A 12,532-nucleotide genomic window follows, 5' to 3' on the forward strand; every position below is an offset into this window, starting at 1 on the left:
AGTTCCCAAAGTTCAACAGGTCAATTGGGTAGTAAATAGGCAAGATATAGGCAAGTTGATGGGAATGTGGGATGATTAATATAAGATTAGAGTAGGAATATTTGATGGTCAGCGCAGATTTGATAGGTCGAATGTCATTTCTACAATTCTAAAATTTCCCATGTTATGAAAAGACTATATTATCAACCTTAAATTTTAAATGTTGCTCTCCATTGAAACTTCCTGACCTGCAGAGTTTACTTCTTTATTTACTTTCTTGTTAGAATTATTTCTGCCTATCTATTTTAAAAACTGAAAATAATTATCCAGAAATTAATGAAAAATTGTTTAAATTCTTACGTTAAAAATCCTATTTAGTAATAGTTTACTTAGTTTCTGTTTAAACAGATTAAAAACTCCTGGCAATTAACCTCTACAAGTGCATCCCATGCTCTGATATTTTTTTAGGTTTCAAGACGAGTAAACGATGAAGAGACACAAAGTAGAAGTTCAATAGCTGAGAAATTTGAAGAACATTCCACAGTTAAGAATCGTCTATCCGAGAGAATGGGGGACAAAGGGTAGGTAACCACAGTGTCAAGTTTATACAGTGACTTTTCAGAATTAATAGGAATTTCATTTCTAACATAAGGTGGTGTAGTAGGGTGGTATAGTTCTATTTCTACTTACCATGTCCATTATAAGGTGGCCACAAGCAAAACACTTGTCAGCAGACTGCTGAAAGCCAGAGTACTGTGGAGAATGAAAATGGAGTCACCAACCGACATATAACATCCCATATAGAACATAGAACAGAAAACAATACAGGACAGGACTTGCCCTTCAGCCCACAATGTCTGCACCGAACATGATGTCAGGTTAAACTAATTTCCTCTGCCAGCACTGGATCCATATCCTTCCATTAACTGCGTTTCAATGTGCCTATCCAAAAGTTTCTTAAATGCCGTTATTTTATCCACCTCCGCCATCACCCCAGGCAGCACGTTACAGGCACCTACCACTGTTTAAAAAAAGCTACACCCCACATCTCGTTTAAACTTTGTCCCTCTTACCTTAATGCCAGTCTTTGACATTCCCACCCTGGGAAATAGATTCCTATCTATGCCTTTCAATTTTGTGCACTTTACACGATTGCTGCCTTGACACGATTAAGATGACTACAAACTGACAGCATCTTAACTATTCTCAAAATTGACCCGCAAAACTCAGGCAATTATGGGTGGGCCAGGTCAGGGAGGTCCACATCCCAAAAACATGATGGTTAAAACTAAAGCTTTAAAAAACATTTTTTAAAATCCGTTTATATTTCAAGGGGTGGGGATGGATCCTGAGCAGAACATTAAGAGGGAGTTAGATGTGGCCCTTGTGGCTAAGGGGATCAGGGGGTATGGAGAGAAGGCAGGTACGGGATACTGAGTTGGATGATCAGCCATGATCATATTGAATGGCGGTGCAGGTTCGAAGGGCCGAATGGCCTACTCCTGCACCTAATTTCTATGTTTCTATGTTTCTAACTCCAATGAGACAGAGACTGGATTTCTAGTGGTACTGGCAACCTTCAGACATCCCAGCCAAATTCACCAACTGGGTAATGTTGACCTCGGATACAGCGAGCCTTGACAAAAGCACCAAAAGTTGCCTCTTTGAGATTTCAGAAGGAAAGATAAGGAAAAATAATCGAGCACTTAGAACATGGATGGTTGAAGATATGGCGATAGTAATTACATTTTGGGAAAATGGCAGAACTCCAGGTTTTCCCATCAAAACTAAGCTTCCACATCGAAATGCAACTCACCAGAAAATCCTCCTCACAATATACCCTTCCGTTGACAAAGTAGAAAGCTTTACCTCGCAATCTTCTACCTGTAGAAATGTACAAAATTAAAGGATTAGATGTAAAAGTGATTAATGCACTTTTAATGGGTATTAGAAATAAAGCAAAGTTCAGAAAACACACATCATCAGGACCACTGTTTGAAAGTGAATGTTGGGCAGAGCCCTCCCGATGGCTCGCCTGAAAGCTCGGACGGCAGGACCAGGAACCTGCCCGATGGTTCGTTCAACCACGAACCCACCCGAAGGCTCGGTGGGTAGCAGGATCAGGTGGGAGCTGGAGACATCAGACTCGAGGAGCAAAGGCCGGTCAGGGTGAACCAGGGTAATGCCTTAATCGGCATGCCTCAAGCGCTTTCAAGGTCGGCTGCAGGAGGCGCCCCCGGGACACAAAGATGGCCGGACGAGGAGAAGAGAAGTAGGAAGGAACTACAGATGCTGGTTTAAACCGAAGATACACACAAAATGCTGGAGTAAACATAGTAAGACAGGCCGCATCTCTGGCGAGAAGGCATGGATGATGTTTCAGTTCGAGACCCTTCTTCAGACTGATGAGAAAAGGCTTAGTGGGAACTGCTCCAAATCATTGAGCGTGTGGGCCAATTGGACTTTGGAAATGGCGCCAAAACACGGCGATGCCTGGATGTGTAATATATGCAATAATAATTTCACTGTGCAGTTGCATACGTGAAAAATAAAGCAGCATCGAACCATTAGTTTGGCAGGAAGTGATCACTTTAGCAGCAACAGCCACATCAAACTGGTGAAAGGATAAGAGGCAGACTGCAAGGAAGACAATAGTTGTTGCAGTTTGTTTCTCCTCCCACAATCACTGCAGTCAATTTGTGGTTGAGACATGAAAATTATCACACCAAGATCAGTCAGCAAACCACTGATTTCTCATAATAAATTGGCCAATAACAGACATTGCATTCTTTCTAGTAACAATTGACTACAGCCATTTGTTGCAGCTTACTGTATGATAACTGCAACACCCACAGTCAGTGTGATTCACTCATTTGGATATAGCTCAATGCTAAAGATAAAGAAACCCCTGGGAAAGAAAATATTAACCGGCTTTTTGTATTAAATTGACTCAAGTTGCCATACTGTTGCAGCTTACTGAAATAGTAACTGCAACACCCACACCTTTAATCTCAGGTTTGCATTGATCAAACACTTCATTTGGATATAGCCCAGCAATGCCAATATCTCTCTAAAGCTACCCCTAAACACAAAGAGGACTCTCCTGACCCGGGGGGAAAGAAAATCGGGCCTCCGTAGAGGCAATAGCGGAGGCCCTAGGCCTACTTTGGGAGAACTGGGGATGGGGACATTGTGCCTTCCCCCACAGTGGCTTTGCGGGGGGATGATTTTTTTTGTGTGTAAGTGAATATTTTAGTTTGTGTCCAAGATGGCTGTCGGAAGGGAGAGTGTACGCCGGCGCGGTTTAGCTGCCGCTGCTCTCTCTTCACATTGTGTTTTTGATTTTTTGTCTTTGGATCGAATTCTGTCTTTAATTTGTGTATTGGTGATGTCTTTATTATTTATTTTACTCCGATTATATGTTTTTTTACTCTTGTTAATTTCTGTAAGGTGTCCTTGAGACTTTGAAAGGCGCCCGCAATTATTATTATTATTATTATTATTATTATTATTATTATTATTATTATTATTATTAAGAGAAGGAGCTAGATTGATTTCTTTGATGTAAACTGCCTGGCACCAAGTGTCCTATGTTTTTGAGGGACGAGGTGACAGAGAGGAACCAGAGAAGTAGCTAGATCTCTTTGCTTTTTGATGTATTTGAAAAATAAAATGTCGTAAACCAAATGGCCAATGTTTTTAATATATCTTGTACCATGTGACAAAATGCCTTTGATGCGATGCATTATGTAGAAACCTTTATTTTCCTGTACCTCTGACCATGACTAATGTCTGTGGAATGTGCTAAGGTGACAAAAGGTGGGAAAAATGTAGGCGTTTTTCAAGCAGAGCCCGGCGTCAGCAGCCGTTATGGTCGCTGGCCAGCAGGAGGCGACAAAATGTTTCTCCTGAGTTATGGTGGGGTGGCCACGCAAAATGAGTGAGTGTTGGGGGGGGGGGGGGGGGAAGGGGGGGGTGGAGGATTTTATTTAAAAATGGGTACATAAAAGCAAAAATGTTTTGAGGAGTGCATAATCGAATGTAAAAGTGAATGAGCAGGCGAAATGGAAAAAATGACGGAGTTTCATGAGTGCTGGCAGACCAAGGAATCAATTAAAGACTTGATTTTTAAAATCTCAAAATTTTGTAACATTGCTATAAATAATAATGAGAAAGAGTACAAGAAAGAAGAAAACAGGCAAAGAGCAAGAAAGAAAGAGACAAATGAAAAGATTGATGAAACGTGGAGAAAAAGTGAGTTGAGACGGGCAAAATGATTGAGGAAAAAAAAGTGCGTTCATTCAGTTAAAATGAGCATGACTGAGAAGTCAAACAGAGGCTAATCAATTATAACCTTGTGATTCTGAAACCATCCAATGCAACTTATGATGGGAAAGAGATCTGTTTCACTTAACTCTCCTTGGATGTCTTAGAGACACAAAATCTGGGTCAACAGTATAATTTCTGTTTTTAATAAGGAAAAGCTAATCGTGGTTATAGCCAACAGCAGCAAGTTCTTCTGAACATTCCAGTAAGCACCAATCTTATCGAGGAGGGCGGCACGGTGGCGCAATGGTAGAGTTGCTGCCTTACAGTGCCCGAGACCTGGGTTCGATCCTGACTACGAGTGCTGTTTGCATGGAGTTTGTACGATCGCCCCATGACCTGCATGGGTTTTCTCCGAGATCTTCGATTTCCTCTCACACTCCAAAGGCGTACAGGTTTGTAGGTTAATTGGCTTGGTATGAATGTAAAATCGTCCCCAGTATGTGTAAGATAGCGTTAATGTGCATGGATCGCTGGTCAGCGTGGACTCGGTGGGCCGGTTTCCGCGCTGTATCTCTAAATTAAAGGTGAAAGAAGGGAGCTCATGCTTCAAAAATCAAATTGCATCAGCCTACATACACACCACTGAAATGGGTGGGTGGAATGTGGAAAGTCAGTACCTGCAAGAGCAGGTTTCAACCTGCAACAATAATGAAAACTTAAAATTAACCTTACACAATCTAATGCTGATTATTTTACCAACATCTTGATCCTGGCTGTAACACTCAATTTCTCTCAAAGAAATTCCTTCCTTCCTGTTGGTTGTAAAATGAAACTTTTCCCTCCTTGTTCAGGGAGGCAAATCTCCTGGAGACCCTGGCAAGCATTCATAGGACTAGTTAGCCAAGAATGCAACAGCAAAGGCAAAAACTAGAGTTGATGAAGAAACAAAGAACTGCAGATGCTAGTTTATACCAAAGATAGATACAAAGTGCTGCAAAATCCTGCAAAAAGGATAAGTGATGTTTCAGGTCGAGAACAAAACGTCATCTGTCCTTTTTTTCTCCAGAGATGCTGCCTGACCCGCTGAGTTACTCCACCACTTTGCATCAGTCACTGGAGTTGATGGTGCTTGATTGGCCCAGTTCATGACCTGAAATTGGGGGTTTCAGTCTGAAGAAAGGTTTCGGCCCGAAACGTAGCCTATTTCCTTCGCTGCATAGATGCAGCTGCACCCGCTGAGTTTCTCCAGAATTTTGTCTACCTTCATGCAATAGTTTAATTAGTGACGACTTTTGTTACATTTACAAAATCTGAAACAGAGCTGGATAAATTGAGGCGCTGTCAAAGACAATTCCTTTATTGGCAAAATCTCACAAGGTCTGGTACTGATCATAATTAATAATCCTGAGCTTTAAAATAGTTTTGGAAAAGCATGGAACTAGGCCACAAATCGAAGTCCTAAATTGGGGTAAAGCACATTTTGAAAGTAATAAACAAAAACTTGCAGCGGTTGATTGGAAGACTGTTCGGAGGTTATGGGATGTTTGGCAAGTTTCTTTGAGACTTTTGAAATTAAGACAGGGTCAGTATGACCTATTAGAGTGAAGAGAGCAAGAAACAAGAGCAGGGAACTCTGGTGACGAGAGGTTTTGTGGCAAACGTCAGGAAATAGGGGGCATATGGAATCAAGTAAATCCCTCAAGTTACAAGGCTGGAAATTCTGGAGGGGGGTGGCTGTCGTTCCCCCCCATGTTTTGAGAGGTGGGGACAATGACCCACATGTTTTGTCACAGCCAGTCCCAGGTTGGCTCGCTTGCCCCAGGACTATAAAACCCTGGATGCCTGGATGTCAGTCAGTCACTCTGGAAGAGAGCGAGGGAGAGACATGGATCATGTGCAGGCAGAAAGGATTAATTTGCCATCATGTTCGGCACTGACTTCATGGGCCAAAGGCCTGTTCTTGTGCTGCACTATTCTATAAATTAGCCTTTTTGTCTAGTTCACATGGTGCTTCTACCACCTCCATACACAGAGCTTGACCCCGCTCCACTATTCAATATGATCGTGGATGTTTATCAAATTCAGTATCTGGTTTCAGCTTTCTTTTGAAACCATTGATCCTTCAAGCTCCAAGACATTCAACTTTTTTTCCTTCTTCACGGACACACCATTCATTTGCCCCAACAAAATATTGCAATGATTTTAAAATTTGCCCCCTCCATAATCTCTGTAATCCACTCCTTCCCGTGATCCACTTCATTTTTCCCATCTTGCCCCAACAAAATACAATTGAGGTATTAGCAATGATTTTAAAAGCCAATAACGAAACCTGTTCACACTCAATGTATTTTCAAGTGTCTCTGTAGCATTAAAACCAAATCAGCAAAATCCCGTGATCCTTTAATTTCTCTTCATTTTTCCCATCTAGCCTCTTCGTCATTGTCAAATTACAATTGAGGTATTAGCAAACAAAATGGAGATTTTCAAAGGCCATTTGGCATAACGAAACCTGTTCACACAATTATTGCAATGTATTTTCAAGTGTGAAAACTAACCAGAGAGATGGCATGATTTAAAAACACTGCAATGCAAGCAGAGTCCCTTAGCTAGCAGCATTAAAACCATAATCAGCAAAATGCAATCTCTTCTCTACCTGCTCCAAAAGACAATGCAATGCTAAGCAAACACCACTTTAGAGAACGCATTATGATATATCATATATACAAATACCACCTCAGGAATCCGTGCATACAAACATATGGTGTGAAGTACTAAAATTATGGAATTATGCTGAACATATAAAATAGTTTAATCCCATATTGTACAACTCTCAAAGATGCAAGAGGAGAATTTGAAAAGAGTGCAGAATAAGATTTACTGGGATAATTCCAAGGATAATGTCATGGGGAAAATCTAAAGCAGTAGATTGTTCTTGAAGCCTAGATAAATAATGATGACACTATAGAAATCATAGGCTGTAGCTTGAAGAGAATAAAGAGAAACCTCTTCCAAAGTGCGATAAACAGAAGATTTAGATGAAAGTTGACTGGTGGAAGAGAGGTAACAGGAGTAAATGTTTTGATTTGGCAAAGAGCATTTAGAACTTGGAACAAATTGCTCAATAAATGAATATAAGCACACTGAATGGCAATCTTTAGGAGAATTAGATACACAGCTGAGAGAAAAAGAAATGTGGAGAGAGATTTGTGATGAGGGATGAAATGAAGTTGTTCATCAACAGATTAATCAAAGACTCAATGGACCAAATGTCTTTGCTCTTTATAATTTGAAAAGAATCAATAGAACATTGTGAGGCACAATTTTACAAACATCAAATCCCAAACAAAATCAATTGCCAATATCCATAAAAATCAATCAGAATGTATTCACAGATCATGAAATATTACTTACTGCATGCACTGCAGGTGAAACAGGTATCATGGTATAGGTGGCCCATGGCCTGACATGCCTGGTGTGCTCCGTACACTGCTTTGCTGCACTTCACGCAAGTCCCTGGAAAACAGTTGAGAAGAAGTACTTACTTTAAATGACCACGGCAGAATCTTTAACCATATGGATTATCCAATACTCAAAGCTATTCATTGTCTCCAGAATTACAGAGAGAAAAAAAAAATATTTTCATGGAGGACTGAATCCTTACGTAAATAATTTTCATTAGCACAAATCTATATCATTACCAATCCATGCGCTCAGTTATTTCATTGATTCTTAACTGCCACCTAAATAGTCCAGCAAACACTCAGTTCACGATGAATTATGGTGGGCTTACCAGAGATTCACAAACTTGGGTATGCAAAATAATTATACAGTACCCTATTGTTGGTGCTGCTGCCTCACGGCTCGTTACCAAGTTTCAACCCTCTAGTGCTGCCTTTGAGGAGTGATTACATTTGCCGTGATCGCATGAACTTCTGCTATCCTGTTCACTTCCTCATCGGAAAGAAGTGTTGGTTGGCAGGTTAATTGGCCATGGGAAATTGCATTAAACATGTTGATGGTGGTAGAATCTGAGATGAATTGATTTGAATATGGGAAGACATAGGATGATTGTGAACATGTGCTTAGTGATCAACACAAACTAGTTGTGGCGAAGGGCCTCTATCCAGACTATATGACACTGATTATGACAATTTAAAAAATATTTTCATGCAGAACTAATATGAAACAACTATTGATTCAACTTTCACCTTCCAAGATGTTTGTGCAACTAAGAAATTGGCAAAAGTCCACCAATGGAAATTAAGAAAACAATAAAGATTGAAGGTATTTTAACCAAAAAGAAAATATCAGGATATCTGGATATCATTCACGATGATAATACACAACAAAATATGATTTTTCACAAAAATTGCAAAATACTTGAAATGTAATCTGAGAATCGAAATGAGAAGCTGGTCCTCCAATTTGTGTTTAGCCTCACTCTGACAATGGAGGAGACCTAGGACAGAAAAGTCAATGTGGGAATGGGAAGGAGAATTAAAGTGTTTAGCAACTGGGAGAACAGGTAGGTCCAGGTGGGCTGAGGGACGGTGTTCAGCGAAATGATCGCCCCGTCTACATTTGGTCTCGACGATTTTTAAGAGTCCACATCTTGAACAATGAATACAGTAGATGAGGTTGGAGGAGGTGTAAGTGAACCTCTGCCAAACCTGAAAGGACTGTCGGGGTCCCTGGACAAACGCAAATTGGAGGAACAGCGTATCATATTTCGCTTGGGCAGCTTACAGCCCAGTGGTATGAATATTGATTCCTCCATAACTTCAAGTAACTCCTGCATTCACTCTCTCCCCCACCCAAGTCACACCAGTTTTCACCCAACAACTAACTAGCTAACAATGGCCTGTTTCCTTTGTCGTCGTTACTTTTTTTGCATATCTTTCATTCATTCTCCTATATCTCTCTATATGCGCACACAAAGACAAGCAATAATAGTGCAAATAGGATCAGACAGCATCTCTGGAGAGAAGGCATAGGTAAAGTTTCAGAACAAAACCTTTCTTGAGAACCCTTCTTCAGTATTGTGTGGAGTTTTCATGTTATCCCCATGACCACATGTACTTCCTCCCACATTCCAAACCAGACAGGCTTAATTAACCAAGCAAATTACCCCATAGCGCAGTTAATTGGAATGCAAGAGAATATACAGTTATCATAGACATAGACATAGAAGGGTTAGTGTAAGATGGGTGTTTGATGGTTGCCAGAGACTCATTGGACTTCAGGCCTGTTTCTATACAGTATTCCTCTACGACTATGATGTTTAAATATCCTCCAGATCCAGACGAAAGCAATTCTAATGGATAGGATAGGTATGGAGGACCAAGCGCAGGCAAGTGGGACTAGTGTAGCTGGGTCCAGTCTTCCATTTTCATTAACAGCTAACATTCTGTTTAGGTTTTTTAAAGAAAAAAAACACGATTTTCATTGAGAATTCCATTTAGAATAAAACCCATCTTGATTTTCATTGTGGGGGGGGGGGGAGGTTGTGATAGGGAGCAGTTAATTAAAACATGCAATTTTCATTGTGGGGGAGCAGGGGGATAGAGGGAGAGGAGGTGGTAGGGAGAGGAGAGGGGTTATGGAAGGAGGGAGTTACTGAGGGTATCCGCGCGTGCAGATTTTAAAATACTGAAAGGCTCCACGCGCTTGCACAGTGGGCCCAGTATCCACGTGTGTGGGATTTGAAATGGCCGCAGCGCTGAGGCTGGGGCGGGGTCTGCGGCGGGCCCGCGGGGAGTGAGAGGTGCGGGACCCGGGGCAAAGACTAGGCCGCAGCCTCGGCCTCTCCCTTCCCCAGCTCCAGGCCGCTCGGCCTGTCCCCCCCCCCCCCCCCCCCCCCCGACAGGCCCCTGCCTCAAGTACAGGATTTGAAATGACCGCAGTGCTGAGGCTTGGGGTGGTGGTGCTTCTACTCCGGGAACCCGGGGAGGGAGAGGAGCAGGACCCGGGATAAGGACTAGGCCACAGCCTCAGCCTTCCCCCACCCCCCCAGGCCATTTTAAACTTTAAAAAAGTCGCAGTTCCGCTCCCACTTGTCGGCCGCGCTTGCGCAGATGGGGGAAGGTTGCCGAGACTCGGGTCACAACGGGGATCTCTGGCATCACAACGGGAACCCACCAGCCACGCCTGTGCATTTGGGGCCTATGGGTGAGTGGTGGAATATCACGTTGGGGAATGGGCCCAACGGGTCTGCACTTGGTCCAATGGACATCAAATATTGGTTTTGTCTTTACTATTCACAACACATAAAGGAATAAAGAGGGCTGATGTTAGGATTTTTTTATAAAAAAGCAATATTATTTTATTAGCTTTATTCAACGTGTCCACCTGCACCGTTTTGCAACAGATTTTTCAATTATATGTTGCCAGGATTTGAGGGTCTGTGCAGTAGGGAGTGTTTGGGCAGGCAAGGACTTTATTCCTTGGAGCCCGGAAGACGGAGGGGTCATCCTATAGAGGGGTATAATATCATGAGGGGAATAGATAAGGTGAATGCAGAGTCTTTTACCCAGAGTAAGGAAATCAAGAACCAGAGGATGGAGGTTTAAGATGAGAGGGGCAAGGTTGAATAGGGTGGAGGATATATGGAATGAGATGCCAGAGGAGGTAGTTAAGCCAGGTACTATAACCTTTTAAAAACATTTAGACGGGTACATGGATAAGAATGGTTTAGTGTTTAAGAAGGAACTGCAGATGCTGGAAAATCGAAGGTAGACAAAAGTGCTGGAGAAACTCAGCGGGTGCAGCAGCATCTATGGAGCGAAGGAAATAGGCAACGTTGCAGCCCGAAACGTTGCCCATTTCCTTCGCTCCATAGATGCTGCTGCACCCGCTGAGTTTCTCCAGCACTTTTGTCCACCTAAGAAAGGTTTAGAGTGATACGAGCCAAAAGCGGGTAGGTGGGACTGCGTAGATTGGGCATCTTGGTTGGCGTGGGCAAGTTGGGCCTAAGGGCTTGTTTCTATGCTGTATGGTTTCATGACTCTATTAAAATGCACATGTGCAATAGCAGATAGCCTGAAGAAGAGAGAAGGTTGAAAGCATTAAAAAAAAAAAAAAAAAAAAAAGATGGACACCACGAATCAGTGAATGTACTAGAGGGAGAATTTGTCATTTTATTAATCTGCTGCATGTGCATGTCATTGCCATGGCTGGTATTTCAGCAGAATTACATGGGCCAGACCAGGTGTGGTTCTTGCAATATAATTTATAGGTATGTTGCAAAGCCTACCTGAAGCGTCGCTGAAAATCTGTCCCAGCCCGTGTGTGCGATTTTTCACTAGGCTGTTCAAATCGAGGTTTTTCAGCCTAGTTAATTATTAACGAAAAATCGCTGGAAGATTCCATAGCTGGAGCTATTTTTAGTTTTAAGGGCTTTCTATACTTGTTATAGTAGGTTAAAAATTAACCTCTAAACCCCCGACCGCCAGCAACCGGCCGGATCTCATACAGGGAAAAACGGAAGGTAGGCTATTTATTTTTACGTTAAAAAGGGCTTCTTAAGATCCCTTTATACAAAGTTTAAAGTTGTGAGTAGCTAATTCTGGGCCCATTATATCCCGCAGTATTTTTCTGGGCATTTGAGGGCACAAATCCACCGCAATGTGAACGTTCTAAACCAGCGCGTTCGCAGGATCCCACTAGAAAGCTGATTTAAATGGACTTTAATTTACAGCAATTGAACACTAAATTCCTTCCATTTGGCCTATAAATTAATGTAAATGAGACTTAAACATCATGTTTTATTGTGAATTATTTGTGAATATTACTTGGACACTTAGGCTATTTAAAAATGTTAATCATTTATTAAGAAATGGATAGATGTTTAGATCTAGTAATTGAAGTCTGAAATTAGCTACAATTGGGTAACTAACTAATTATATGCTTTAATTTCAGGTCATCCAAGTAAGATTATTTTATATTTGTTTCAGAATGCTTCAATCTATAACTGAAAATGTCATTCAGTTCTCTTAATTTTTAAGAAAGTTATGGGCTTTTGACTGTCCACGATCACAGCTTTTTTTGTTATGTTCATAGAAAATCAATAGGGAACAAGATGCTAATTTCCGAGTATGAAAATGGCCATAACTTTTTAAATACTTGAGATATGAAAGTGAATTAGGTGTCAAATTAAACTTATTTTTATGCTTTATCTGATGGGATAAATTGCAGACTTGATTTTTAAAATCGCAAAATTTTGTAACATTGCTATAGTTTACATTAACAGAGGAAAGAACTCTTTACCAAAGGTAATCGTCTTTGC

At 41.4% G+C, this 12,532-nt stretch overlaps 1 protein-coding gene across 1 annotated transcript in view; it reads right to left on the reverse strand.

Moving 5' to 3' along the window:
* The window catches only part of LOC129711228 (LIM domain-containing protein 1-like), a 42,777-nt gene that overhangs the window by 12,158 nt on the left and 18,087 nt on the right, over nucleotides 1-12,532 (reverse strand). The window contains exons 3-5 of the mRNA XM_055658733.1: nucleotides 7,660-7,761; nucleotides 1,796-1,863; nucleotides 670-732 (exon numbers count right to left, since the gene is read on the reverse strand). Coding sequence (XP_055514708.1) covers nucleotides 670-732; nucleotides 1,796-1,863; nucleotides 7,660-7,761 — 233 coding nt within the window. The remainder of the gene's footprint in view (nucleotides 1-669; nucleotides 733-1,795; nucleotides 1,864-7,659; nucleotides 7,762-12,532) is intronic.

The sequence above is a fragment of the Leucoraja erinacea genome, chromosome 2 (assembly GCF_028641065.1).
Source record: "Leucoraja erinacea ecotype New England chromosome 2, Leri_hhj_1, whole genome shotgun sequence".
In the NCBI taxonomy this organism is placed as follows: domain Eukaryota; kingdom Metazoa; phylum Chordata; class Chondrichthyes; order Rajiformes; family Rajidae; genus Leucoraja; species Leucoraja erinaceus.